The sequence below is a fragment of the Stegostoma tigrinum genome, chromosome 5, assembly GCF_030684315.1.
Source record: "Stegostoma tigrinum isolate sSteTig4 chromosome 5, sSteTig4.hap1, whole genome shotgun sequence".
Classification (NCBI taxonomy): domain Eukaryota; kingdom Metazoa; phylum Chordata; class Chondrichthyes; order Orectolobiformes; family Stegostomatidae; genus Stegostoma; species Stegostoma tigrinum.
This window is the reverse complement of record NC_081358.1, coordinates 28,303,290-28,329,933: the sequence shown is the minus strand read 5'-3', so window position 1 is coordinate 28,329,933 and position 26,644 is coordinate 28,303,290. Positions and strand designations below refer to the sequence as shown.

The window sequence follows — 26,644 nt, the reverse complement described above, 5'->3', positions numbered from 1 at the left end:
CTCCTGTTTCTTTAAAGTGGGAACAGCTTCAGTCTACTATTCTGTCCATTCTCTGAACGAACAGAAAAAGGAGCTCGTGACAAACAACTAGTTATGCTATTGTACCCATGGACAGCAGGGAAAATTATTCACTGTACTGCTGTGTGATGCAGCACTGACTAGGGTTCCCATCTTGGTCCAGGCCAGCTAATGCTGGCAGCGTGGACTCTGCAGCGACCAGGAACATGAATAAGCCATTCAGCCATTGTGCCTGCTAGTGGCAATCCAATACCACCATGGCTGGTTGAGAGTTACAATGCCTTTTACCCACCTCATCCCCATTACCAACGGTGTCCAGGGTTATCAGAAATCTATTCATCTTTACCTTAAACATTCTCAAAACTGCACTTCCACAGCCGTCTGCAGTGGAGAACTGCAAAAATTCACCATAATTTCTTCTCATCCAGTGACTAAACAGCATCCTTCTTATTTTTAAACCGAGTCTCTTGACTACTTAACCAGCTGAAGCTTAACCTACATCTACTCTGCATCACCTTCTTTCCATCATTCCACAGGAGCATCTCTGGGTCCCTGTAGGTGAAAAGGGATGCCAGCATGGGCCATACTCTCGGTTACACATGCCAAGACACACAATGCCTGCCCTGCAGCATATGAAGTACTCTGTGGCTGGGCTTTCAATAATGGCATCATTTTGGTGTAGGCTGGTTGGGCCAAAGGGCCTGCTTCCACACTGTAGGGGTTCTACGATCTATGATGAGGGCTGGCTTGGCAACATCTAGTGCCCATCCCTCATTACCCAGAGGGTAGTTAAGAGTCAACCACATTGCTGTGGGTCCGGAGACACACGTAGGTGAGGATGGCAGATCTCCTCCCCTGAAGGGCATTAGTGAACCAGATAGACTTTTGCTGATGATTGACAATGGCTCGTGGTCATCATTTTGAATCAAATGCAAATTGCACAATCTGCCGTGGAAGGATTCAAACCCAGGACCCCAGGGCACTAGCTATGTTTCTGGATTAATAGACTGGTGATAATACCATTAGACCATTGCCTCTCCTTAGCCTCCACAAGAATACTCAGGAAGTTCTAGCAGTGACAAGCCCTCTATCTCTCCTGCCATGGGATGCCATGAGATAGCTGCCATGGAGCCCAGATGAGGTTTAGAGAAGAAAAACCAAAGGAACCGTGGAAGCTGTAAATCAGGAACAAAACAGAAGTTGCTGGAAAAGCTCAGCAGGTCTGGCAGCATCTGTGAAGGAAAAGATCAGAGTTAATGTTTCGGGTCTGGCCTAATGGTAAAAATCACCAGACTATCCAGAAACTCAGTTCTGAGGAAGGGTCACTGGACCCGAAACGCTGGGTCTGACTTTATCTTCACAGATGCTGCCAGACCTGCTGAGCTTTTCTAGCAACTTCTGTTTTTGTTTGAGGTTTAGAAAAGATTGAGTGAACAAATCTGCTCCATGTTTCGGTGTACTGGTTGCCATGGCTCTCCTCCCAATGAAATACTTCAATGCGAAATGCAAATACTTAGCCTGTAAATTCGCCTCAATAAAAACTGGAAGAATTGTGGATGCTGTAAATCAGAAACAAAAACAGAAGTTGCTGGAAAAGCTCAGCAGGTCTGGCAGCATCTGTGGAGAGAAATCAGAGTTAATGTTTCTGGTCGAGTGACCTCTCCTCAGAACTTCCTCCTAGAACTGTAAATCCTATTATTTTGTGATGAACTTACCTCAAATCCTGCCCATTATCATCTGAAGATACATCATCGATATGGACTTGATCACATTCCTGTAAAGAATTAAAGATGTTGGTAAGATAATTTAAACATAGAATTTAGTTTTAGTCTATCTAAAACAGGTCTGAAAATAATAGGACAAACAGGGAATTTATATATCCACCAAACTTCTGTTCAACTGTTTTGACTTTCGTTTAGTAAAACATTGCTATAAAATTCAAATTTACCTTTTCCTTTTCATACATACATAGCATATGAATAAACTGTGGCTATAGAACATAGAACAGTACAGCACAGAACAGGCCCTTCACCCCACGATGTTGTGCCGACCATTGATCCTCATGTATGCACCCTCAAATTTCTGTGACCATGTGCATGTCCAGCAGTCTCTTAAATGACCCCAATGACCTTGCTTCCACAACTGCTGCTGGCAATGCATTCCATGCTCTCACAACTCTCTGTGCAAAGAACCCGCCCCTGACATACCCTCTATACTTTCCTCCAAACAGCTTAAAACTACGACCCCTCGTGTTAGCCATTTCTGCCCTGGGAAATAGTCTCTGGCTATCAACTCTATCTATGCCTCTCATTATCTTGCATACCTCAATTAGGTCTCCTCTCCTCCTCCTTTTCTCCAATGAAAAAAATCCAAGCTCAGTCAACCTCTCTTCATAAGATAAGCCCTCCAGTCCAGGCAGCATCCTGGTAAACCTCCTCTGAACCCTCTCCAAAGCATCCACATCTTTCCTATAATAGGGCGCCCAGAACTGGACGCAGTACTCCAAGTGCGGTCTAACCAAAGTTTTATAGAGCTGCAACAAGATCTCATGACTCTTAAGCTCAAGCCCCCTGTTAATGAAAGCCAAAACACCATATGCTTTCTTAACAACCCTGTCCACTTGGGTGGCCATTTTAAGGGATCTATGTATCTGCACACCAAGATCCCTCTGTTCCTCCACACTGCCAAGAATCCTATCCTTAATCCTGTACTCAGCTTTCAAATTCGACCTTCCAAAATGCATCACCTCGCATTTATCCAGGTTGAACTCCATCTGCCACCTCTCAGCCCATCTCTGCATCCTGTCAATGTCCCGCTGCAGCCTACAACAGCCTTCTATACTGTCAACGATACCTCCAACCTTCGTGTTGTCTGCAAACTTGCTGACCCATCCTTCAATCCCCTCATCCAAGTCATTAATAAAAATTACAAACAGTAGAGGCCCAAGGACAGAGCCCTGTGGAACACCACTCACCACTGACTTCCAGGCAGAATATTTTCCTTCTACTACCACTCGCTGTCTTCTGCTGGCCAGCCAATTCTGTATCCAGACAGCTAAGTTCCCCTGTATCCCATCCCTCCTGACCTTCTGAATGAGCCTACCATGGGGAACCTTATCAAATGCCTTGCTGAAGTCCATATAAACCACATCCACAGCTCGACCCTCATCAACTTTTCTAGTCACATCCTCAAAGAACTATAATTGAATCATTTTTAAAAGACAGCATTAAATAATCTGTACTGGATTAGTTAGGAGTAATGAATAGATGACAGCCTTGTAAAATTGCTATTTCCAATGACCGCCCGAGAAAAAAAATACACTGAAGAGCCCGAAATAACAAGGTGTGGAGCCGGATGAACACAGCAGGCCAAGCAGCATCTTAGGAGCAGGAAAGCTGACGTTTCAGGCCTAGACCCTCAGTTGGCTCCTGCCTTGAAAACTTCCTCTAGGCTTTTGTTATCTGCAGGTTTGTTTCAGTACAAACATGATTTGCATCCCAATTTTTACCTTCCAGGTAAACGTCAGCTTTCCTGCTCCTAAGACGCTGCTTGGCCTGCTATGTTCATCTAGCTCCACATCTTGTTATCTCGGATTCTCCTGCATCTGCAGTTCCCATTATGTCTGATACACTGAAGAGCCATTTGGTTTGGACAATGACATCAAAGGTAATGAAAACAGCAGCATCTTTCTAATAGTAGCACCTGGCTTTGGGTGCTTTTGCAAACACAAAAGAAAATTGCAAGGAAAGAAACATGATAATACGTAAATCTATTTGCTACTTTTTTTAAGGACGATAAAAGCAAATATTCATTTTACTCAGGAACAACAACATATTGTGGTTGCATGGCACCTTCAACATAGTAAAATGTCCCCAGACAGGAGTGTTATCAAATAAAATTTGACACTGAGAACCACAGAAAAGAAAAAGAAATGCCATAGTCTTACCCAACCACGGGATGGCTCTTTCATTAAAGGGAGAGAGACACAGAAAAAGAACTGGTGGTGCTTTAACCTGAGCCTCTAGTGAGGGGAGAGGTTGAGAAGGAGAGCCCTTCATAGTAACAGCAGCTGGTGGAGGAATGGAACTCAGGCTCACGGTGTCACTGTACATCACAGACCAGCTGTCCAGCCAACTGAGCTCACCACAACAGGAAATTAGAAGCCAAGTTTCCTCTGATTTCTCTGGGTGCTGCGCTGACCTCTGAAAACCAGCTGTAAATGTTTTGTTACATCACCAGTATCCACAATCCCATGGAGCAGCTGCGGGGCCCATCAGCGAAGGTTTTTATTCATCTACAGGATGTTAGTGTCACCGGCTCAGTCAGCATTTTCACCGTGGGCAGTTCAGAGTCAACCACATTGCACTGAGTCTGGAGTCACATGGAGGCCAGACCAGGTAAGGATGGCAGATTTCCTTCCCTAAAGGACATGAGTGCACCAGATGGGCTTTTGCGAAGATCAACAATGGCTACATGTTGCCTTTTAGGCCAGCTCTGTACTGAATTCAAATTTCACCATCTGTCATGGTGCGACTTGAAAATGCTAGCCTGGAATTCTGGGCTCCCAGTTCAGTGGCATTACCATTACACTACCACCTCCGTTTTTAAGGATCATCTTAATGGAGCATAAGGAGAGGTATAGGGAACACAATCTAATTCTCACAGCCAGGCCATTGCACTGCTGCCGGCAGTGTGATGATTAAATTGGGCATCCTCAAAAAGCCACATTTGGAGGAACTCAGAAATTGTGAGATGTAGACTTCAGAAGATTATAATGAAATGAAGCCAAGACGGGACATGATCACTGAAATTTCAAAATCATGGCATTGCTTAACTCGACGCTAATGTCCCCGAGCACAGGTTGTATTGGACTTGATGTGAGTTGGAATGCAGGCAGTTTAGTTTCCGATCACCTCAAGTTGATGGAAGGTAAAAATTGGGATGCAAATCATGTTTGTACTGAAACAAACCTGCAGATAACAAAAGCCTAGAGGAAGTTTTCAAGGCAGGAGCCAACTGAGGCAACTTTACAGAAGTGGAAACAGGCAGTTTTAGTAATAACATGGAATATGTGGAAGGCAGCTCAACTCGGGGAGTCAAATATAATATCAAGGTTACAGACAGACAGGGTCAGCTTTAGGCAGTTGCCAAGGAGATGGATGGAGTCAATGACCAGGAAACAGAACCTGTGGTTAGGGCCAAATGCATACTATCCACAAGACGCACTGCAGAAATTCACCAAAGATCCTTCACCACCATCTTACAAACCCATGACCCCAACTTCCATCTAGAAGAACAACAGTGGCAGATGCATGGGAATACCACCACCTCAAAGTTCCTTCAAAAGCCACTCATCATCCTGACTTGGATATATATCGCGGTCTCTCCAGTATTGCTGGGTCTAAATCCTGGAACGCACTCCCCAAGGGCATTGTGGGTCAATCTACAGCAGATGGACTTCAGCGATTCAAGAAGGCAGCTCACCACCACCTTCTCAAGGGCAAACTAGGGACGGGCAACATCCAACAAGCGAATTGAAAGAAACTGAAGACAAAAAATGCCGGACATCACAGTGGGCCTGGCAGCATCTGTGGAGACAGCAAGCTAAGGTTTTGAGTCTAGATGAAGAGGAGGGAAGAAAATATGGGGTGAAAGGGTGGCCGCAGTCACACACTGAGTGGAGATCCAGGTCTCCAGCTGTCCTCCGAGTGCCAGCGGCCTGGGGTATTTCTTCCTCAGTCAGAACAGTGATAGTGAGGCGCTCACCACATTGTGTACCTTCATTTTCTATTATGACAGCTCCCAACAAGGTCTCAGGACCTGAGGTTACTGATACGTTGTGGGGGTGCAGGAAGCTGCCTTGTCAATCCTTCCTTTAAGGTCTCTGTACTCGCATCCTCAGAGGTCAAGGAGGGGTCTCCCAATGGAGCCTCAACACTGAGGTGGAGGGTAGGTTGGTGGAAGGCTAAAAAGAGCGAAGGCATCAAAGTCACTGGTGAGAAGTGGCGTCCAATGAGTGACAATGGGGGTAAAGGGGAGGAATGGCAGTAACGTACAGAGTGCTACGTATTAAAATGTAAGATGTAGATGATTCTGCAGCCTCACAGGAGTGACCTCAGTCTTTTCCTGCAAGGCCCACAACTCCCTCCATGTAGACAGGAAGGTGCCTAACTTTGAGTACCTCTCCAACCTCGGTGTGCCCCGTTATGGGCTGTCCTTCCCTGGAATGAGAATGGGAGGGGCAGGAAATGAGGCCGGTTACGGAGGCTAGTGGCTGTCATTGCAGTAGGGGAAAGACGGTGAGATGCTCCAGAGGCAGCACAGAGGGGATCCAAGATTGATGAGGGGACGCTGTGGGTAGGGGAGGCGAGCTGGCATGACAGTGAGAGTGGTACAGCAATTAATGCTGCAAATTTAGTAAGACTGAGCAAGAGAACTCATTAGACATCACCACGATAAACCTTTCAATAAAACTGGTCGCAACGCAGTCTTACCCTAAAAACGATGCACAATTCTGCCCTTATTTCATGATTTTCTTGCACAGCCTCTAAAATTCCATTAACGTTTACCAGTTTTTATTTTGATCGTCTAGTTATATTTGACATGTTTGAAAGGAACTTAATTCCAGATTTAAAAATAGTAAACATTTCAAGTTTTTAAAAAAGCATCTTTAAATGATTAAGTAAGGAATAAGCCTGTACTGAAAGAAAACAGTGGGAAGTTACTCTTTATTGGTGACTTTGTGAGTTCAAAATTAAATTTGTAAGTAGGTTTGAACTGTTGATTTAGTTCTGTTCACATGATAACATCTTAAAATCCCTTTTCGTAAATTTTAAAAGAAGAGTAGAACAGTTGTAAATAAAACCCCATTTCACATTATGATTTGAATTCGAATATCATACTCAACTGAGTTATTTCAGTTGATTCTCTGAGCAATGAAACACAGGCTTACTGTTTTTGGATACTGAATGCTAGAAAAATTGAACCTGATGCAAACTGCCAATGGAATTATGACCCCTGACTGCTGTTGAGCCACACACCGCCGTTTGCCTCAGGCTTGCATTGAAAAGGCAAGTAGATGAAAATAAAAATCTGCAACTAGTTTGCTGGGGATGTACGATGTCCACGTTTTGTGAAATTGTGTACAGCACAAACAGTTTAACACAGGACACTGCTAAGAAATCATGCTGGATTCCCTCCACGAGGTAGTGTTTGGGAATTGTACAAAAGATGTGTTATAATGAGGGGCCCATTACAGGGCTGGCATTTTGTGGTATTCTATTACAGAGGAAAGAGAGAAAAATATCAGAAGTTGTGGTACATCTCACAGAGTGAATCTTTTCTTTCACAATGAAAAATGCTACCTCAGTTGGACGTTTTGCAAACTTCTCTAAATGAGCAAATAATATGTTTAACCTTGAACATTTTCTTTTCACTTTGATTTCCAAGACACTTTTTTCTTTACCTTCCTGGGTTTGTGGGTCAGGGCGGGTGAGCGGGTGGGTGGGGGAGAAGAGGAGTGCAGAGAAACTGAAACCAGCTGTTCTTTAACAGAATTAAAATCCTGACCCTGAACCTCTGTTCTAATACATCTATTCTGCAATCAAGCCTCTCCCAGCAAGCAACGAGGGCCAAGGAGGAAAAGACTTTGACCCTGTAACCTTCTCCTCCTTCTTACAGGTCAACAGCTTCAGATAAGAGAGAAAGAAAGTCAATGTGGCCTCACAGGAGGGCTGCGAATTTAACATTTTAAAACATAAGTTACCAGCTGAAGGCACAGTTCAGAACATTTCTAAGGTGTTTGTTTAATCTGTTTCGAGACAACTCATGGGGACCTCTCTTGGATGACGATTTTGAAAATTTGTCACGGGGACAGCTGACTAAATGGTACATTTGAGAAACTAGTGAAACGCAGACATATCTGTTAAAAAAAACTGATGGAAAGAAAAAAAATTAACTGAAGGCCATGGCTTGGTGGGGGGGGGGGGGGGGGGGGGGGGGTAAAAAGTTGCTCCCGACCAATCCCAGTGGGTTATAATCCTTTTAATTAATTAGGAGAGGCATGCTTGTCTACATAAAAGCAAAACTTCAAATTAGACAGTTAACATCGTTAGAGACAAAAAACCTTCATCAGAAGCTCTTTAGTGGAACTCCAGTAACTCAATTACCAACTAATTGCCTGTTAATGAATCTATTATCACTATTCTTCAACATCCTGTGTTTATTTTGCCTCTGCGTAAATTGTTTAGGTTGTCAGCATTAAATTGGACCAACTGTTTGAAGCATTGTTAAGAATGCAAGATTTCCATAATTATGTAACGCCAATTGTCACTCTCCATACTTAAAGTGAAACATTCAACAGCTGAAAATTTGTTTACTTGTGGGATTGATTGAATATGGTAATTTTCACAATCAATGATTGCACGTGGTGTGGTTACAGGTTATAATTACTGTTTCTTTGTCCATTGCTTTGAAAGTTTAATTGCCTTTCCTAGCAGGCGTAATAAGCTACCCCTTTAGGGATCTATGTTATCTCAGTTGCAAGAAAAACACATCTTAATTTTACAGTAAGTAGAGAATTGTATTGCATAGGATGAAACTATCTGGCCATTGTTCTGCTTCCACACCAATACAGTTGTACTATCTTCCAGTTCCACTGTTTGACATTTTGCCATCAAAATCCAATGACCCCTACCTCGGGCACTGCCCGAGACAAAGAAGTCCATGCTCCTAAAACTCACAGGGCATTACTGCTGACTTCCTCACTATCAGCGTGACAATTTTAAATCGATGACTCGTGTACACCAGTTCTCCAACCAGAGGAAATTGTCATTTTATACCCACAAACAAAATCTTCAGCGTTTTAAAGAAAACTGCTAATGCACCTTTTGTTAGTTTTTGTTCTGTGGTATTAGTTTCAGTATGTCCAATCTCTTAATTACAGTTGGCCCTCCAGTATCACAGCAAGGAACGGTTTTTAACATGGGGTTGTAACCTTGGCAATGTTTCACACATCTTCATCATTAAATTGTATGTTCTAACACTAAGCCCATGATTTTGGCATTTTTAACAATACGTTAAAATATTTAAAAATATTTTTAAAATAACTTTACAGTAAGTTGTGCTTTTAGAGAATTACAAAAATTATGAACAATTATGACAGAGTGAATGTTGTGAGATATGTTGTTTCGGCGAGTTGGTACGTCAGTAACCAGGGGGTCACAATTTCAAGATTGTCAGCAACACAGCTTAAAGTTAAATCAGGAGAAATGTTTTTACTCAGAGAGTTGTTAGAATACGATGCCTAGGAGAATGGTGGAGGCGAATTCCATCGGAGGTTTCAAACAGAAGCTTGACATTTATTTGGAAGTGATAAGAGTTTATGGGGATAGGGCTGTAGAACAGGATTACTATGTACCTCTTTTAGGAACAGGTACAGATGTGGTAGGTTGAATGGCCTCTTCTTGTACTGGAAAATTTGATGTTTCTCTGAATATGTGAATTACAAATCCAACATACCTTGCCTATTATGCAAAGCCTACAGCACCTCTCACTTTAATGTGCAGTCTCAGTCTTTGTGTTTCCTGCCAAACTGTACTATCTTGCACTTATTCACATAAAATTGCATCCTACACCTGTCTGTACACTCCACGTTATTGATGACTTTCTCAAGTCTTTCACTGTTTACCTTGCTGAGTATTAAATCTCTTATATCTGTGTTGTCAGAAATTTTTACAATGCACTCCCAATGCTCAAGTTCAAATCAATTGTCTGTAACTAAACTTAAAGTGGGCCAAGTATTGATACCTGGGCACACCTGTTTCAATTGCTCTCTGAACTGTGAACACTCTGTTTCTTGTCTGTCAACCACATTTCTATCAACGCTACAAAATTGCTGGAAAAGCTCAGCAGGTCTGGCCACATCTGCTGAGAGAAAGCGGAGCTAATTTTTTCAGTCCAGTGACTCTTCTTCAGAACTTCTGAATTCACTGGATTCAAAACGTTAACTCTGCTTTTCTCTCCACAAATGCTGCCAGACCTACTGAGTGTCTCCAAAAATTTCTGTTTTTCTTTCAGATCTTCAGAATCCGCAGTTCTTTGTTTTAGTCTATCAATGCCACTTCATTTCCCATATTGTTTATATTTTATCTTACAAGCTTCTTGGAAGTTACCTAACTGAACCCCTTCTATATCAGTAATAGCTAGTACATTTCTTTTGTCTATCCACTTCATTCAAAGAACATTAAGCTTGTCAAAAGAACATTTAATCCAAATGTGTGGTTGCTGGCTTATTACCTCTTAACAATTTTATGGATAATCCCTCTCACCACTTGAATTCCAACATTGATTCCAAAGGCTCCATTTATCTAACTATAAATATTTTCTAACCCAACTTGGAAGACATGATGTGGAGGTGCCAGTGTTGGACTGGGGTGGACAAGGTCAGAAATCACACGACACCAAGTTATAGTCCAGCAGGTTTATTTGAAAACACAAACTTTCGGAGTGTAGCCTTCCCCTGGTGAAGGGGGTTCGCTCTGAAGGCTTGCGTTTTCAGATAAACCTGTTGGACTATAACCTGGTGTTGTGTGATTTCTGACCGAATCTTTATTACCTCTGGAAGAGGTGGGCCTTGAATTGAGGCCTCTTGGCTCAGAGGTAGGGATGCTACCACCTCACCACAAGAACACCACTGACCAATTATATCCATAGTTGTAGCTAGCCCTGAGCCCAGTGGCCCACTGACCAAGCACGACCTTTGAGTAGTAATCTTGTTGTTGGTTTCTAAGCTTTACTTCCTGTAATCCCCTCGAAATTGCTGGCTCCCTTGCCATTCATGCTATCCCATCTTCTCCGCTGTTATGAAACTTATGAATGGACATAGAATCATAGGATCCCTACGGTAGGCCATTTATTCCATTGAGCCCACACTGACTCTCTGAACAGCATTCCACCCAGATTGGCGTCACCCCACGCTATCCCTGTAACCCTGTATTTCCCCTGGCCTATCCACCCAGCCTGCACACCCCTGAACACTATAGGCAAATTAGCATGGGCAATCCACCCAACTCCTTATATATTAGACCTATCGTATGTTAGAGTTGATCTCTCTCTGCACCTTCTCTGAAGCTGTAACATGAGATTTTGTGTTCTGTTCTATTACCCTGAGGTACTTATGTAAGGACTGATTTGTCTGGTTAGCACGCAAAGCAACACTTTTCACTGTATCTAGCTTGAAACAAACACAATGGAAGGTAACTGACAGAGGAGCAGCCCTTTAAAATTTACTATTAAAGAAGAGACTATAGAGATGAGCAGCGAAGTCAGGAGCAGTGATGGAGGGGGAGGGGAGGGGGGTGGTGGGCCTTCACCACAGTGCCATGTGTGGCCATTCCTATGCATAAAGACAGAAGGGGGAAGCCTATAAGAATGTCAGGGGTGCTAGCCCCACAGCCCCATCTAGGAGTGGACTGTTTAGGCATCAATCCCAGCTCCATTGCTTGCAGGAATCTGCAGGCCAACTGGAAATTTCTGCTGCATCCACCAGCACTCGCTGTTCAAAAATAGCCAAGAGGAGCTAGGGGACTGGCCTGCTTGCAGTTGTGGTGGTGTCTGCACATTGTGTGTGTGTATCTTACTGCGTGTGCATGTACATGTCTGTGTGTGTGCCTATGTGTCTGTGTGAGCGTATCTACGTGTGCGCATGCCTCTGTGTCCGTGTACCTACGTGTGTACTTCTGCATGCATGTGTCCATGTATCGATATGCATGTGGGTATATATGTGTGTGCATGCACGTGTGTGTGTGTGTGTGTGTGTGTGTGTGTGTGTGCATGCACGTGTGTGTGTTGCTGTGTGGGTGTTCATGTGTGTGTGTGTGTGTGTGTGTGTGTGTGTCTGTAGTGGTGGTGAGGGGGGACAGAAAGGGGAAAATTTCGCATTTTAGTCACATATCCAACTGTTTAAAATGAAACTTAAAACATTTAGGTGCAATCCTTGGAGGATGTTATGCTTTAGTCTGTCTGTTTAAAAAGATGTGAAAAATATATTAGCAATTTGCGGAAAAAAGGAATGGTATTCTGGTGACTGATATTTATCCCTGATTGAATCCCACTAAAATAAAACATTATCACCTAATTATGTGGAACCTTGTTGTGTTCAAATTAGCTAGGATACTTATCTGTACTAAAACATAAACACTTAAAAAATCTTTAACTGCTTTTGAATCTGTTAGGTGAAAAGTGCTATTTAAATGCAGGTTTTGTCTTTTAGGCTTTTTTGGTCAAAAAACATTTGTGTTCTCCCTTCCATTCGAGGTTCTGAGCAGAAGCTGTGGGATGTCGCTTCTGAATAATATTGTGGATCTGCAATATCTGCTCATGGTCTTGTCTTTAGGCTGGGATGTTAAACTGAAGCTTTTGCCCACTTGTACAGATGCAACAGATTTTGTTGATTTGGTGGTTGTAAAGTTCTTTGGAATGTCCTGAGGATACGATGAGATTCTTCACAAATGAGAGTTCTTTCTTTCTTTCACACTGTGTGCAAACAGTAACCTGTAAATCCAGTATCAGCAAAGGAATGGAGAACCCACTGTGGGCCTGGTCAGAGCTCTTCCTCATCATAAATGAATTAATGACCTATTTATTGTCCTGTGTATGTTACAGTGTGAAAAAAACTATAAAATACAGTGAAAAGCTCTTCCACTGTCGCCATGATCCAGCGCCATTTTGAATAGTTTTACGAATAATTGTAAATAGATAGATATGGTTGAGAGAGAGTCCATCGGTCCTGAACCAACTTCCCATCAATCACACCAGCACCGCCGTCTGGACAGGACCCGACCAATGCGGAAGTTGCCACTCTTCAGTCGCCATCTTTTGCCCTCGGCTGGTTCTCCCTCACCGCCTCACTCGCCAACTGCAGAGTGGCGTCTCATGCTGCTGCGCCCACCTCGATGTTGCCATGGTGCCCTTCCGCCGCTGCCAGTGCAGGACCCAACCAACAAAGTCACCGATCCCCCAGGCACCGTCTCTCACCACTGGGCCCACCTCGGCAACCGTCGTCAACGTAGCAGCTGCTGATTCCGATGCCAGGTCCCGCGCTCACCGCGGAGAAGTACGCAGGCACTCACTCGCTGCCGCCACGTGAGTCTGTGCTGGGATTCCTCGCCACCGCCGATGGCAGTAGACGGATGTAAATATGAGGGGAAAAAAAACACAAGAGAAGAGGGAAAAACAAAAGCGAATGAGCCATGGCACGGGAGCGCTACCCTGCTGCCATCTTGATGATGTATAAATGTTGCTACGGGTTCTCTAGGTGAAAAGGCCAATTTAGGACAAATTTCTGGTAATCCGATGTAGTTCTATAAGGGCATCAGTTAGCTTGGTTGGCTGGACAGCTGGTTTGTAATACAATGGGGTGCCAACAGTGTGGGTTCAACTCATGCACTGGCCGAGGCTACCTTGCAGGACTCTCCTTCTCAACTTTCTCCTCACTGGGTGACCCTCAGGTTAAACTACGACTTGTCCTCTCTCTCTAATGAGAGAGCAGTCCCTATAGTCTGGTAAGACTATGGTGAATTTAACAGTTTTATATTGCAGTATTATGTCCAGCAGAACACAGTTGACAATATTTAAACTTACTGATACGTATGGGTAGCAAAAAGCAAAACGTTGCACTGCATTCACTTGATACTTAACACGGCCCCTACCATCAGACTATAAAACTGTGCGGTGGAATTTTCCCAGCCCCTGGAATACATGGCTATTGGCAAGTCAGTTGAGAAAAGGTTGGCAAAAATAATATTCTTGACATCAAGAAAAGGTTGTCAGATTCCATAACCAAGGTTAAACCAGCGAGATGCGCATCCTGTTAGTGAGCGGTGAGGGGCCTATTTAAATGCATCTGTGTGCGGAATCTCGCCTCCTTGAAACACAATTCCCCATTCTCCACATGTCGGAGAGAAAATAGGCAGGAACAGCAGCTGACATGAAAATCAGATACCAGTTGAAGCTAGCTCACCATTTGCAGGTCAGTCATTTACATTTCAGGGCAAGTTCCACGAGGAGGAACCACCAGTGCACTCTGTCCATGGAGGGTGGCATTGGACAAGTACCAGGCTTGTTGTACTCTCACTGCTCATCTTCCACCCACTTACATTACAATGCAGATCAGCACATCAATTATGTACTTTGCAGGAGACTGGCACCTTTCCTTGCAATGCTGATGCCATGACGCTTTGTGCTCAAGGACAGGTGCCAGTCTCCTGCAAAGTACATAATTGATTTGCTGATCTGCATTGTAATGTAAGTGGGTGGAAGATGACAGGGCCAGTTTTGTTGCTTGTCCTTGAGAAGGTGGTGGTGAGCTGCGTTTTTGAACCATTGCAGTCCCAACGCTGTAGGGAAACCAACAGTGCCCTGAGGGAGGGTCTGCATCTTGCCTGGCCTTTTAGAGCAGACACAATACCAAGCAGCCTGGTTGTCAGCTGTGATCCATCTTGGGGCCGGACATGTTGTTGTATGGCACTACACTAAGTCAGTCTTCACCTACAGCCAATGGGACAGAGACATTGCATGTACTTCAAACAAACAGCCATGTCTCACAGTCTAAAGGGAGTAGTCCACAGTCAGATCGATAGTGACTGATCGATAGTTAGGGGGTCTACTCATTGGTCAGTCAGGAAATGTCTTATCAAGTTGGTCAAGGGGTTGGAGCATCGAGTCCTTGGGATCCATTCAGTGAAAGTCAAGGGGAGTGATCAGGCGCCTCTGTTGTTGTATTGAAGCTGGGGAACTCCATTGCGTGGAGTGGAAACAGCATGAAAGGAGGCAGATGGGAAAACAGTTATTGGGTGAGGTGGACAACTCAATATATAAGACCACAAAATGATACAGTATGAGAGAAAAAGGGGTAAAGGGGGAGCGTGGGTTATTTAAATGACTGGAAGCTTTTGTGTCCGGTGAGGTTCCACAGGGACCAGTGTTTGGATCCCAGCTGTTTGTAGTGCAGATAAATGATTTAGATTTGAATGTTGGAGAATTGATCAGTAAGTTTGAGGATGATATGAAAATGGTTGAGGTAGTAAATAGTGAGGAGGATAGCCATAAAATACAGGAGGATATGGACAAACTGGGTCAGACAGACTGATCAATGGCAAATGGAATTCAAACCAGACAAGTGTAAGGACAAACAAGGCAAGGGAAAATCTGATGAATGGCAGTGCCCTGGGAAACACCTAGGATCACAGAGATCTTGGTGTGCATGTCCACTGGTCTCTTAAGGCAGTGAGACAGGTAGAGAAAAAGGTTAAGAAGTTTTAGTCATATATCACGGAAACAGACCCTTTGGTCCAATTTGTCATGGACGATCATAATCTCAAACTAAACTAGATCCACCTGTCTGTGCTTTGTCCATATTCCTCCAAACATTTCTCATTTATGTACTTATCCAAATGTCTTTTCAACGTTGTAACTTAACCTGCATTCACCACTTTCTCTGAAAGTTCATTCGATACACGAACCACTCTCTGTGGAAAAAATAGCCCCTCATGTCTTTTTAAATCTTCCTCTTCTCACTTTAAAAATATGTCCCCAATCTTGAAATCCCTCACCCTAGGGAAAAGACATCTGCCATTCACCTGATATATATACACACCATAAAACGTATGCGATGTTTGCCTTTATGAAGCTCCTTCCAAAATCCTGCAGCCAACTCAAAACGCAGGAGCTGTTCACTTCACATCTTGGACCACAAAATGTCCATGCCATTACCTTACATGCAACAACAACCTTAGTGGCTAACTGTGGGAATTGGAAGTGGAGAAGAGAGTTCTTCATGTTGCTGTGACATGTACAATCTCTCATTGCGTGTGGGACAATATTCGTACAGACATCTGAATCAGGACAATGATATGCAATACCTACATAACATCTCCATCCTGAAAGAAGTTAGTGGCAGCAAATCTGACTTCTAGTGAGCGATAATACAGACAGCTCATATGTCATGATGAGGATCATGATGGTTTGCTCATACTAAACAAATCTTCAATCTTACTGAAGGAAAAGGCAGTATCTATAAATATAGTATTTTGTCATTTTGGACAGGCTGAGATGCAAACCCCTCCCGCCCCCAATTCATTCACAACTGCACTTGCAAAATATCACTTTCTAGCCATTGGTCATCCATTCACCTGACATTTCTGCAGCTACCAATTTGGTCAGTCACACTCTCTGATCATCAATGATGACATCTATGCTAAAACTACACACCCTCCGTACTGTGGCGCCAATCGCGCACCCTTGCCCCTGTGGCCCTGATCTCCCACCTTCTGAACTGTAGCACTGATCTTCTACCCTCTCTCGTGTATCCCTGATTGGCCTACTGTCTATAATAGTGGTGCACACTTTAATGAATGAGATAAAATGGGATCTACACAACCAGCATGTGGAAGGCACAGATAAAACGTGGGCAATAATTTGTGACCAAAATGTCACTGCATACCCCTAACCTGAACCCACAGCAACAAAAATATCGATTCAATGCAACTGAATTTTGAGGCAACTTGGGGTCTGTTATGCAAGATGTATAAAATTATCCAACACTGTTTGCATTAGTTTGACTTCTATTTCCTAATTTTAATGAAAGCATAATAAGCAAAGTAAGTTTCAAACTGTCAAATTAATATTTTACAAATATGTCTTTATTAATATGCAGAACAATATGCTAATTAATATTGATAATCCTTCATCATTGAATCATTTATGGCACAGGAGAAAGCCATTCAGCCCATTGAATACATGCTAGCTCTTCATGGTGCAATCTAATCTGTCCCACTTTCTTGTTTGATCCTTGCAGCCCTACTTCCATCAATTACCCATCTAATTCCTTTTTAAAACAAAAGATTATTCCCATTTCTACAACCTTCACTCATCATATCAAAAAGTGTTTCCTAACATTCTCCTTGCAGCTCAAGCTTGAAACTTTAAATCTGTGTTGGCCGGTCGGCCAATGTGAATAGTTTTCTTTGGTCTGTCTTATGCAAGCCTTTCATAATCTTGTATCTGGTCTCTTCTCAATCTCCTTTGCTGGAAGAATAACCCCAGCTTTTTCAACTTTGCAATCAAAATCCTCCATCTCTGTAGCCATTCTGGTAAATCTTTCCGGCACTCTCTCAAGGCTCGTCACTTCCTTTATGAAGCATGGTGATGAAAACTCCTAATCCCAGCTCTATAAATATATATAAACCTTGACTGTTTTTGTACACAATGCCTCTATTTATGAAGCCCAATGTTCTGTCCACCTTGGTAACCACCCACTAGGTATATCCTGCTATCTTTAAAAATGGATGTACAAGTACCCACAGGTCCCTCTGTTCCTGCAAACACTTTGGAACTACACCAATAAATTCATACAACCCCTCCTTATGGCTTGTTGCCAAAATGCATCACCTCATAAATCTCTGAATCAATCCTTGCCTGTCCACTTGACTAGCATATCTATGCCATGTTGCAAATGATTCACATCATCTTTACTATTTGCTAGTCCTGCAGATTGAGTATCGTTGCCAAATTTTGAAATTCTATTCTGTATTGCATGCTCCCAAGTAATCTACATAAGAGAAGCAGCAGTCCCAGACTGACCCATGAGGAAAACTACTGCTGACTCTCGTCCAGACTGAAATCTAACCATTTAGAGCAGCTTGCTATTTATTGTTCGCATGCTGTTTTTAAAAATTCATTTGGACACTTAAACATCGAATTCACAAATCTCAATTTCGTAAACCAAGCTATCATGTGATATTTTGGAAAACACCTTTTTAAAAACATGTATAGACATCTACAACATCTTCTTCACCAACCTCCTCTGTTAGATCATCAAAACAGTCAGCTGAGTCAAGCGTCATTAACTTTTACAAACCTGCTGGTTCCCCTGTTAACTCAAATATCGCAAACCTGTTAAGTTTTTTTTCCACCGTTCATTGTTTCTATAACCTTATAAAAACCAAAGGACTGCGGATGCTGTAGATCAAAGACAAAAAAACAGCCACTGCTGAAAAAGCTCAGCAGGTCTGGCTGCATCTGCGAAGAGAAATCAAAGTTAACCAAGGGTCACTTGACCCAAAACATTAACTCTGTTTTTTCTCCACAGATGTTGCCAGAGTTTTTCCAGCTATTTCTACTTTTGTTTCTATAACCTTAGACACTACAGATGTTAAAATAACTTGCAGTCACTAGGACTGTCTTTAGATCTTTCCTGAAGAAAGGTGTCCACTTTTACCACTTTCCAATCTTGTGGGAGTTCCTTTGTATCTAGGAATATTCGATGCTTTTATGTTTTGTGTGCTGCAATATAACATTGAACCTAATTAGCTGGAATAAACAACAAAGTTAGCTGTAATACCTTAGGAGAAATGACAACTTAAATAAGTGCACCATTATTGGGCTGGGAAAGAAACATGTTAGTTTCATTATACTTGAATGTTTCAACCTCACTTCGTTCTTTTGCACCAGGAATTTGATGCATCTGAAACAGATTTGCACTGCAAGGATGAAGCAATACTAAAGAGAATATAGTTATAAAATACATTATGTGACAACTTGCAAACGAAAATGTCCAAAACATAAGATTGGAATGCCTGCAAAAGTCTGGTATGGAGAAAGAGAGAAAGCGGTTACAACAGTTTGTAGAAATCGGAACAGTTGTTAATATGCATATTTCCTAATAGACTAACAAACAGACAAATTGCTTAAACTGAGAAGTGATACATTGTTATCTCTTATGAATTAGGCTTTATTTGATTACTTCGGTGAAGTGCAAGTTTTCATGTTTCATAAGCTTTCACAAGTTTTTCTTGTACTATCTACAAGATGCACTGCAGAAATTCACCAAAGATCCTCAGACAGCACCTTCCAAACCCAAGACCATTTCCATCTAGAAAGGCAAGGGCAGCAGTCATATGAAAATCCCATCTCCTCCAAGTTCCCCTCCAAGTCACTCACAATTCTGACTTGGAAATATATCACCATTCTTTCACTGTCGTGGGATCAAAATCCTGGAATTTTCTTCCTAAGGGCACTGTGGGTCAACCCATAGCAGGTAGACTGCAGCGGTTCAAGAAGGCAGCTCACCACCACCTTCTCAAAGGCAATTAGGGATGGGTAAAAAATGCTGGCCAGCCAGCAACATCCATACCTCAAATGGATTAAAAAAACATTATTGTATGTCCCTATAATTAAGTTATTCTTACTTCTTAAAAATCCACCTTACCATTTATTTCATTGTAGCCTTTCTTCAAATTAAAATAAAATTCACAATCTTTATTTTTAACATAGTTCTATCGCACTGAAACTGCAGGGACACGAGAAACATCTGTACATAACTTTGCAAGGAGTCCTTTTTTCTTTCCTCAGTGTTTAACTGAGTTGCTTTAAGCTAGAAGTCATTGAATATAAATAAAACGGTACGTTATCAACTTTCATATTGTTTCATTCGTGGCCTCAGAACATCATATGAAAATATAGCCTGTTTTGCATGGTGGAATTCCCAACTGTTTCAATTGAACCAGTTTTGTGACAGGCTTAAACAAATATCCATTCAAGAGAAATGACTATAAGGGCTCAGTCAAGTACAACAAGCAAAGATTGTGCTTCAGGAAACATCAAAGTTGATGTACTCATGGAAATGCACGGCCAGTTTGCAATTTAAAATGAATTTATCAAAGTTCTTTAAAGGCTGGTGGTGGTTACAAGTGTTTGGTAATAATTGATCCAGAGCTTTTAAAATAAAAGCCAAGCCAATTGGCATATTGCAGGATCTTAACTGAAATGAGCATGCTATTCTATGGGATTTTGTCCAAACTACCTTTCAGACTTTAACAATGAACTCATAGGGCACTGGTCCTAAAGAGAAAGACAGAACCAGTTTCTTAAAAAATAGTCACTCCAGTGATGACGGTATTTGTGCTCGGCTGACATAGCTTCATGCGTTGCTTCTTTAGCTTACGGGCTGTCTATACCAGAACAGGACATCAGGCATGCTTAAGCACATGCTTTGGACCTGCACCTTCAAGACCCTAGGGGATCAGTTAGCTCATTCGGCTGGATGGGCTGGAATGTGATGCCGACAGGGTGGGTCTAATTCACACACTGACTGAAGGACTCCCCATCTCATCCTTTCCCCCTCACCTAAGGTCTAGTCTTGGGACAGTGGTCCCGTAGGACTTTGGCAACTTTGCCTTTCCCATAGTGCACCATTGCTGATGAGAAAAAGCTCCATTCAATGTGCTTCTACTGTGGATAGTATAATTCCAGTCCTTCTATCAGGATAGCAGAGAACAACAGATGAAGCTCAAAAGATCAGTAAGATAACAGGGTTGCAAAGTTAGCAACCAAGCTCTACTGTTGCTGGTTGCAAAAGGGAAGCACAACATATTTGCAGAAGAATGAAAGAAACAATCAAAGAGCCAGGAATGGTGGAAATCTGAAATGAAACCAGAAAAAGCAGAAAAACAGAACTGGGTTCCAGTCCTGAAGAAAGGTCATAGGACCCAAAACTATAACTCTGACTTTTGTCCTCAGATGCTGTCAAACTTGTTAAGCTTTACAAGCAATTTCTGTTTCTGTGCCTGCATCAGTCTGGTGGGTTACTTGAATCTGTCTCAGCAGGGATCCCCCAGTGTCCCAGTCTGCTAAACTTTGTACAAGCTGCCATTGCAGAGCTGAAGGGCTCTGTCCAATAAAGACGGTGGAGTGTGAGGATCCCCAGTTGAGGACATGGTGAAGTTGGTGACCACCAACTGTACCCTGAAAGGCACCAGGGTTATATTGGAAGTGCATTGATAACATGATAGGGGGCCTGGTTTGAGATTTAGGGCTAGCCCATTCAGGAGAGATGTTCTGAAGCAATTTGACACACATACGGTAGTTGATGTTTAGAACCCTGTTCCACAAATGGCAGTCATTGCTTTAAATTTGAGGTAGATAATTTTTTTGAAGAAAATTTATAAGGGGAGATAGGCCAAAGGCAGGAAAATGGAGTTAGGCCATAGGTCAGCCAGGATCCCATTGAACGGGAGAACAACCTTAAGGGGCTGAATGGCCTGCTTGTGTTCCTATGATACAGAGTAGGAGATCATACAGTCGTGACTCAGATGTCCCATTCCATATCATCCTCTCAGACAAACAAAAATTCATATTCAACCTGTACTTACCTCAGCCGTTCAGCTCAGTACCAAGCACAGACTCCCTAATCGAGCGAAGCCTGATCTTTCTGGACAGTCCAAAAGATAACTGCACATGTCATACCACCTCTCAAACCGGAACAGCATAATAGGCTATGGGCCAGTGCAGGTAAAAGGCATTAATATAGTTTGGTGTTTGTTGTCCACCAAGACATGGTGGGTCTGTGCTGAACGACTCTATGACTATCACACAGAAGTAACAGACAATATTGCACCTTTTATTTACTCCATGATTTCCACTAGGTCACAGGATTATAGGATTATACAGACCCTTCAATCCAACTCATTCTTGCCAACAAGATGTCCTAAAATAAATCTAGTACCATTTGCTGGCATTGGATCCATATACCTCTAAACCTCTCCTATTCACATATCCATCCTGATGCCTTTTAAATGTTGTAATTGTACCAGCCTCCAACACTTCATCTGGCAGCTCATTCCATATACGCACCACCCTCTGTGTGAAAACATTTCCCTATAGAGCCCTTTCAAATCATTCTCCTCTCACTTTAAAACTATTGGTTTTGGACTCCACTACCCTGGGGAAAAGACCTTGTCTATTTACCCCTTCCATGCCCCGCATGATTTTATAAACTTCTTTAAAGTCACCCTTCAGCCTCTGATGCTGCAGGGAAAATAACCCCAGCCTATTCAGACTCTTCCTATAGCTCAAACCCTCCAACCCTGGCAAAATCCTTGCAACGTTCCTGCTCGTCTGATGCTGCCTGGCCTGCTGTGCTCTTCCAGCACTGTGTTATATCAACATCCCTGCAAATCTTTTCTGAGCCCTTTTAAGTTTCACAACATCTTTCCTATAGCAGGGAGGCCAGAATTACACACAGTATTTCAACAATGGCCTAACCACCATTCTGTACAGCTACAGCATGATCTCCCAATTGTTATACTCAATGCACTGACCAATAAAGACAAGCATACTAAATGCATTCTTCATTATCATATATCTACCCTACGACTCTTCAAGGAATCTATGAACCTACACTCCTAGATACTTCTGTTCAGCAACACTCCCCAGGACCTTATCATTAAGTGTATTTGCCTTCCCAAAATGCAGCACCTCACATATATCTAAATTAAACTCCATCCGCCATTCCTTGGCCCATTGGTCCATCTGATCAAGATCCTGTTGTACTCTGAGGTAACTTTCTTCGCTTTCTGCTACACCGCCAATTGTGTTATCTGCAATACTTACTAGCCATACCTCCTATATTCACATCCAAATCATTTATATAAATGACGAACAGCAGTGGGCCCAGCACCGATCCTTGAGACACACCTCTGGTCACATGCCTCCAGACTGAAAAGCAACCCTCCACCACCACCCACTGTCTCCTACCTTTGAGTCAGTTCTGTATCCAATCAGCTAGTTCTCCCTGTATTCCACATGATCTAAAGTTGCTAAACAGTCTACCGAAAGCTGTCCAGCACCTCCTCCTTTCTTATACAGACATTTTTCAACATGTTGCTATAGTTTTAAGCTGGTTGAAGGAAAGTTTAGAGGGGAGGTCAGAGGCGGGTTCTTTACAGAGAGAGTTGTGAGAGCACGGAATGCGTTGCCAGCAGCAGTTGTGGAAGCAAGATCATTGGGAACATTCAAGAGACTGCTGGACATGAATATGGTCACAGAAATTTGAGGGTGCATACATGAGGATCAATGGTCGGCACAACATCGTGGGCTGAAGGGCCTGTTCTGTGTTGTACTGTTCTATGTTCTATTTCTCCATGTTCTCTGTCTTCCAAATCCTTCTCCACAGTAAATACTGATGCAAAATACTCATTTAGTATCTTCCCCCATACCCTGCAGTTCCACACATAGGTGGCCTTGCGGATCTTTAAGGAACCTTATTCTCTCCTTAGTTACCCTTTTGTCCTTAATATATTTGTAGAATCCCTTTGGATTCTCCTTAACCTTATTTCCCAGAGCTATCTCATGTCCCCTTTCTACCCTCCTGATTTCACTCTTAAGTATACTCCTACTGCCTTTATACTGTTCTAGGGATTCACGCGATCCCTGCTGTTCATATCTGACTTATGCCTTCTTCTCTTTTTTGACCAAAACTTCAATTTCTCTGGCCATCCAGCATTCCCTACACTAGCCTTGCCCTTCACCCTAACAGGAACATACTGTCTCTGGACTCTCATTTTTTAATGTTTCCCATTTTCCAGCCATCCCTTTTACGTGCGAACATCTGCCCCCAATCAACTTTTGAACGTTCTTGCCCAATTCCGTCAAAATTGGCCTTCCTCCAATTTAGAACTTTAACTTTTAGATCTGCTCTATCCTTTCATTGGGCAAGCTTTCTTTGTGGCTTTGTATTGGTAGATTCTCTAGATAATGTTCCAATTTCGCAAAGATTTTTACAATTCTTCAATAAGTCTTCTGCACATTTTAAGGAAATTAGAAATGTTACAGTGCAACATTGTACTGTTCCCTTAACGTAGAAATCTTTACAAAGCATTCTGCAGAAGGGGTGCAGACACAAAAACACACAGGCATAAAGGAGCAAAGACTGAGTCATGGAAGGCACGTTCAGACAGGTAGGTGACAGAAATAAATGGCGAAAAAATGTGGAGATGAGCAGATTTTTGGATTTGTAGGCAGGGCTAAGGTGGAAAAATATCTACCACCAATGTTAGACAATGGAGGAATAGAGGACTGACCTGTGCAGGAGGGCACATGAAGCAGAGAGGCTGGGTGAAGTCATGCAAAGATTTGAAGATGGTGAGAAATATTTTGATCTCAATGCAGTGAAGGAAGTGAGCCAATTGACCTCAGTAAGGGTCAGGTTTGACAGGCTGTGCGTGGGACTAACCATGGTGAATGTTTTTCACTCGAAGATAAATGTTTTTAATCAACACAGTTCAAGTCGAAACTTTCAGTGAGGATTTCATTTCAGTTCACCACACTCAATAAAACTAACACCCCACTGATTATATTTATACAAGCAATTCACACCCAATTAACTCTTAATTAATATATCCATCATCTGTTCCCTCACTCCATCAGATCTCAGGTATTATTTAGACCATATCAGATGACTACAGTGGTTGGATTTTGCATGATAATGATATTTATGCTTAATGGGAAAACTGATGTTAACAAAAGCAGGTATTAAGAATTCTGACAGTGCAAATACTGAACATAAGTACAAGTGAGTAGTATTGTCACAATAAGCAAAGTTGGTGATGGGCAAGATCATTTCAGATTGTATTCATTTAACAGTGTTATAATCACTTTGATTGTAATGATACGAAGTTAATTTCAGATGCACACATCAAACAATCAACCATTGCTGAATTTCACTTAGGAAATATTTTATTTCCCAATGGCTTGCTTAAACAGAAGGCCTCCAAAAACTTTTCCAAACAAGGTTAACAGCTCATAACTCCTATGAATAAACATCTAACAAATTTACCAACTTCCTTCCAAGGGGGAAGTCTGCCGTCCTCACCTGATCTGATGAACATGTGACTCCAGACCCGCTGCAATATGGTTGACTCTCAACTGCCCTCTGAAATGGCCTAGCAAACATTCAGTTGTATCAATCACTACAAAGTTTCAACAAAGGAAAGAAACCAGAATTAGCTGAAATAACTCTACAGCGGCTGGTATCTATCACCAAGTCACCTTTTCTTTACACATGAACATTCCTTGACTATCATACGGTGTCCTACAGAGTCAGGTACCACAGTGTCAATATCCTGATAATCAACCTTTTTATGTCAGCCAGGGTCCTGTGTTTGGACCAGATTACCAGCCCCAATCACAGAACTCATGTTCTATGAGGTCCAGCTGGCAAACCTCGTTACTATCAGTACAGCATCGACTTAGACACTGGAAAGAACAAAGGCAAAAACAGCCCTGGTGACCCTGCAAAGTCTTCCTTCCTAACATCCGAAGGTTACTGCTAAAATTGGGAAAGCTTATCTCACAAACTAGTCCAGCAATGTCCCATAGACTACCATTACCATCTGTCCCACCAGCAGAACAGATCCAGCAGAGGTGGCAGCACAGTGGTATACAGTCGGGAGGGAGTTGTCATGGGAGTCCTCAACATTGACTCTGGGCCTCATGGAGTCTCATGGCTTCAGGTTAAACATAGACAAGGAAACCTCTTGCTGGTAACCATGTAATATCCTCCCTCGGCAGATGAATCTATTTTGAACAATGCTTGAAGGAAGCACCGAGGGTGGCAAGGACGCAATATGTACACGGCGTGCGGGATTTCAATGTCCACCACCACGAGCAGCAGCAGTACTACTGATCGATCTGGTCGGGTCATAAAGGACATAGCCACTAGACTGGGTCTGCAGCAGTTGGTGAGGGAAACAACCAAACAGAAAAACCGACTTAATCTCATCCTTCACCAATGTCCATGACCGTATCAGTAAGAGCGACCACCATACAGTCCTCATGGAGAGGAAATCCCACCCTCACGTTGAGAATAGGCTCCCTCGCGTTGTGTGGCATTATCACCGGGTTAAATGGGACAGGCTTTGAACAGATCTAGCAACTCAAGAGTGGGCATCCATGAGGTGCTGTGGGCCATCAACTGCAGCAGAACTGTACTCCAGCACAATCTGTAATGCCGGCATATCCCCCAATCAACTATTACAATCAAACCACGGGATCAACGCTGGTTCAATAGAGAGTGCATATGGCATGCAAGATGCAGCACCAGGCAGGCCTAAAAATAAGGTGTCAACCTGGCAAAGCCACCAAACAGGACTACTCCAGGGTAGTGTCCTAGGCCCATCTATCTTCAGCTGCTTCATCAATGACCTTCCTTCCATCACGCGGTCTGAAGTGGGGATGTTCGTCAATGATTGCACAATGTTCAGCACCAACTTCTCAGATCCTGAAGCAAGTCCATGTTCAAACGTAACAAGGTCTTGTCAAAATCCATGCTTGGCCAGACAAATGGCAAGTAACATTCACATAGAACATAGAACATTACAGCATAGTACAGGCCCTTTGGCCCTCGATGTTGTGCCGACCTGTCATACTGATCTCAAGCCCATCTAACCTACACTATTCCATGTACGTCCATATGCTTATCCAATGACAACTTAAATGTACCTAAAGTTGGCGAATCTACAACCGTTGCAGGCAATTATTCCATTCCCTTACTACTCTCTGAGTAAAGAAACTACCTCTGACATCTGTCCTATATCTTTCACCCCTCAATTTAAAGCTATGCCCCCTCGTGCTCACCGTCACCATCCTAGGAAAAAGGCTCTCCCTATCCACCTTATCTAACCCTCTGATTATTTTATATGTTTCAATTAAGTCACCTCTCAACCTTCTTCTCTCTAATGAAAACAGCCTCAAGTCCCTCAGCCTTTCCTTGTAAGACCTTCCCTCCATA

General features: G+C 42.7%; 1 protein-coding gene across 9 annotated transcripts in view; it reads right to left on the bottom strand.

Moving 5' to 3' along the window:
- The window catches only part of eya1 (EYA transcriptional coactivator and phosphatase 1), a 192,572-nt gene that overhangs the window by 17,561 nt on the left and 148,367 nt on the right, over positions 1-26,644 (bottom strand). For all 9 annotated transcript variants that reach the window (XM_059645872.1, XM_059645871.1, XM_059645869.1 and 6 more), the window contains one exon: positions 1,734-1,792. In XM_059645872.1, the coding sequence (XP_059501855.1) occupies positions 1,734-1,792 (59 nt within the window). The remainder of the gene's footprint in view (positions 1-1,733; positions 1,793-26,644) is intronic.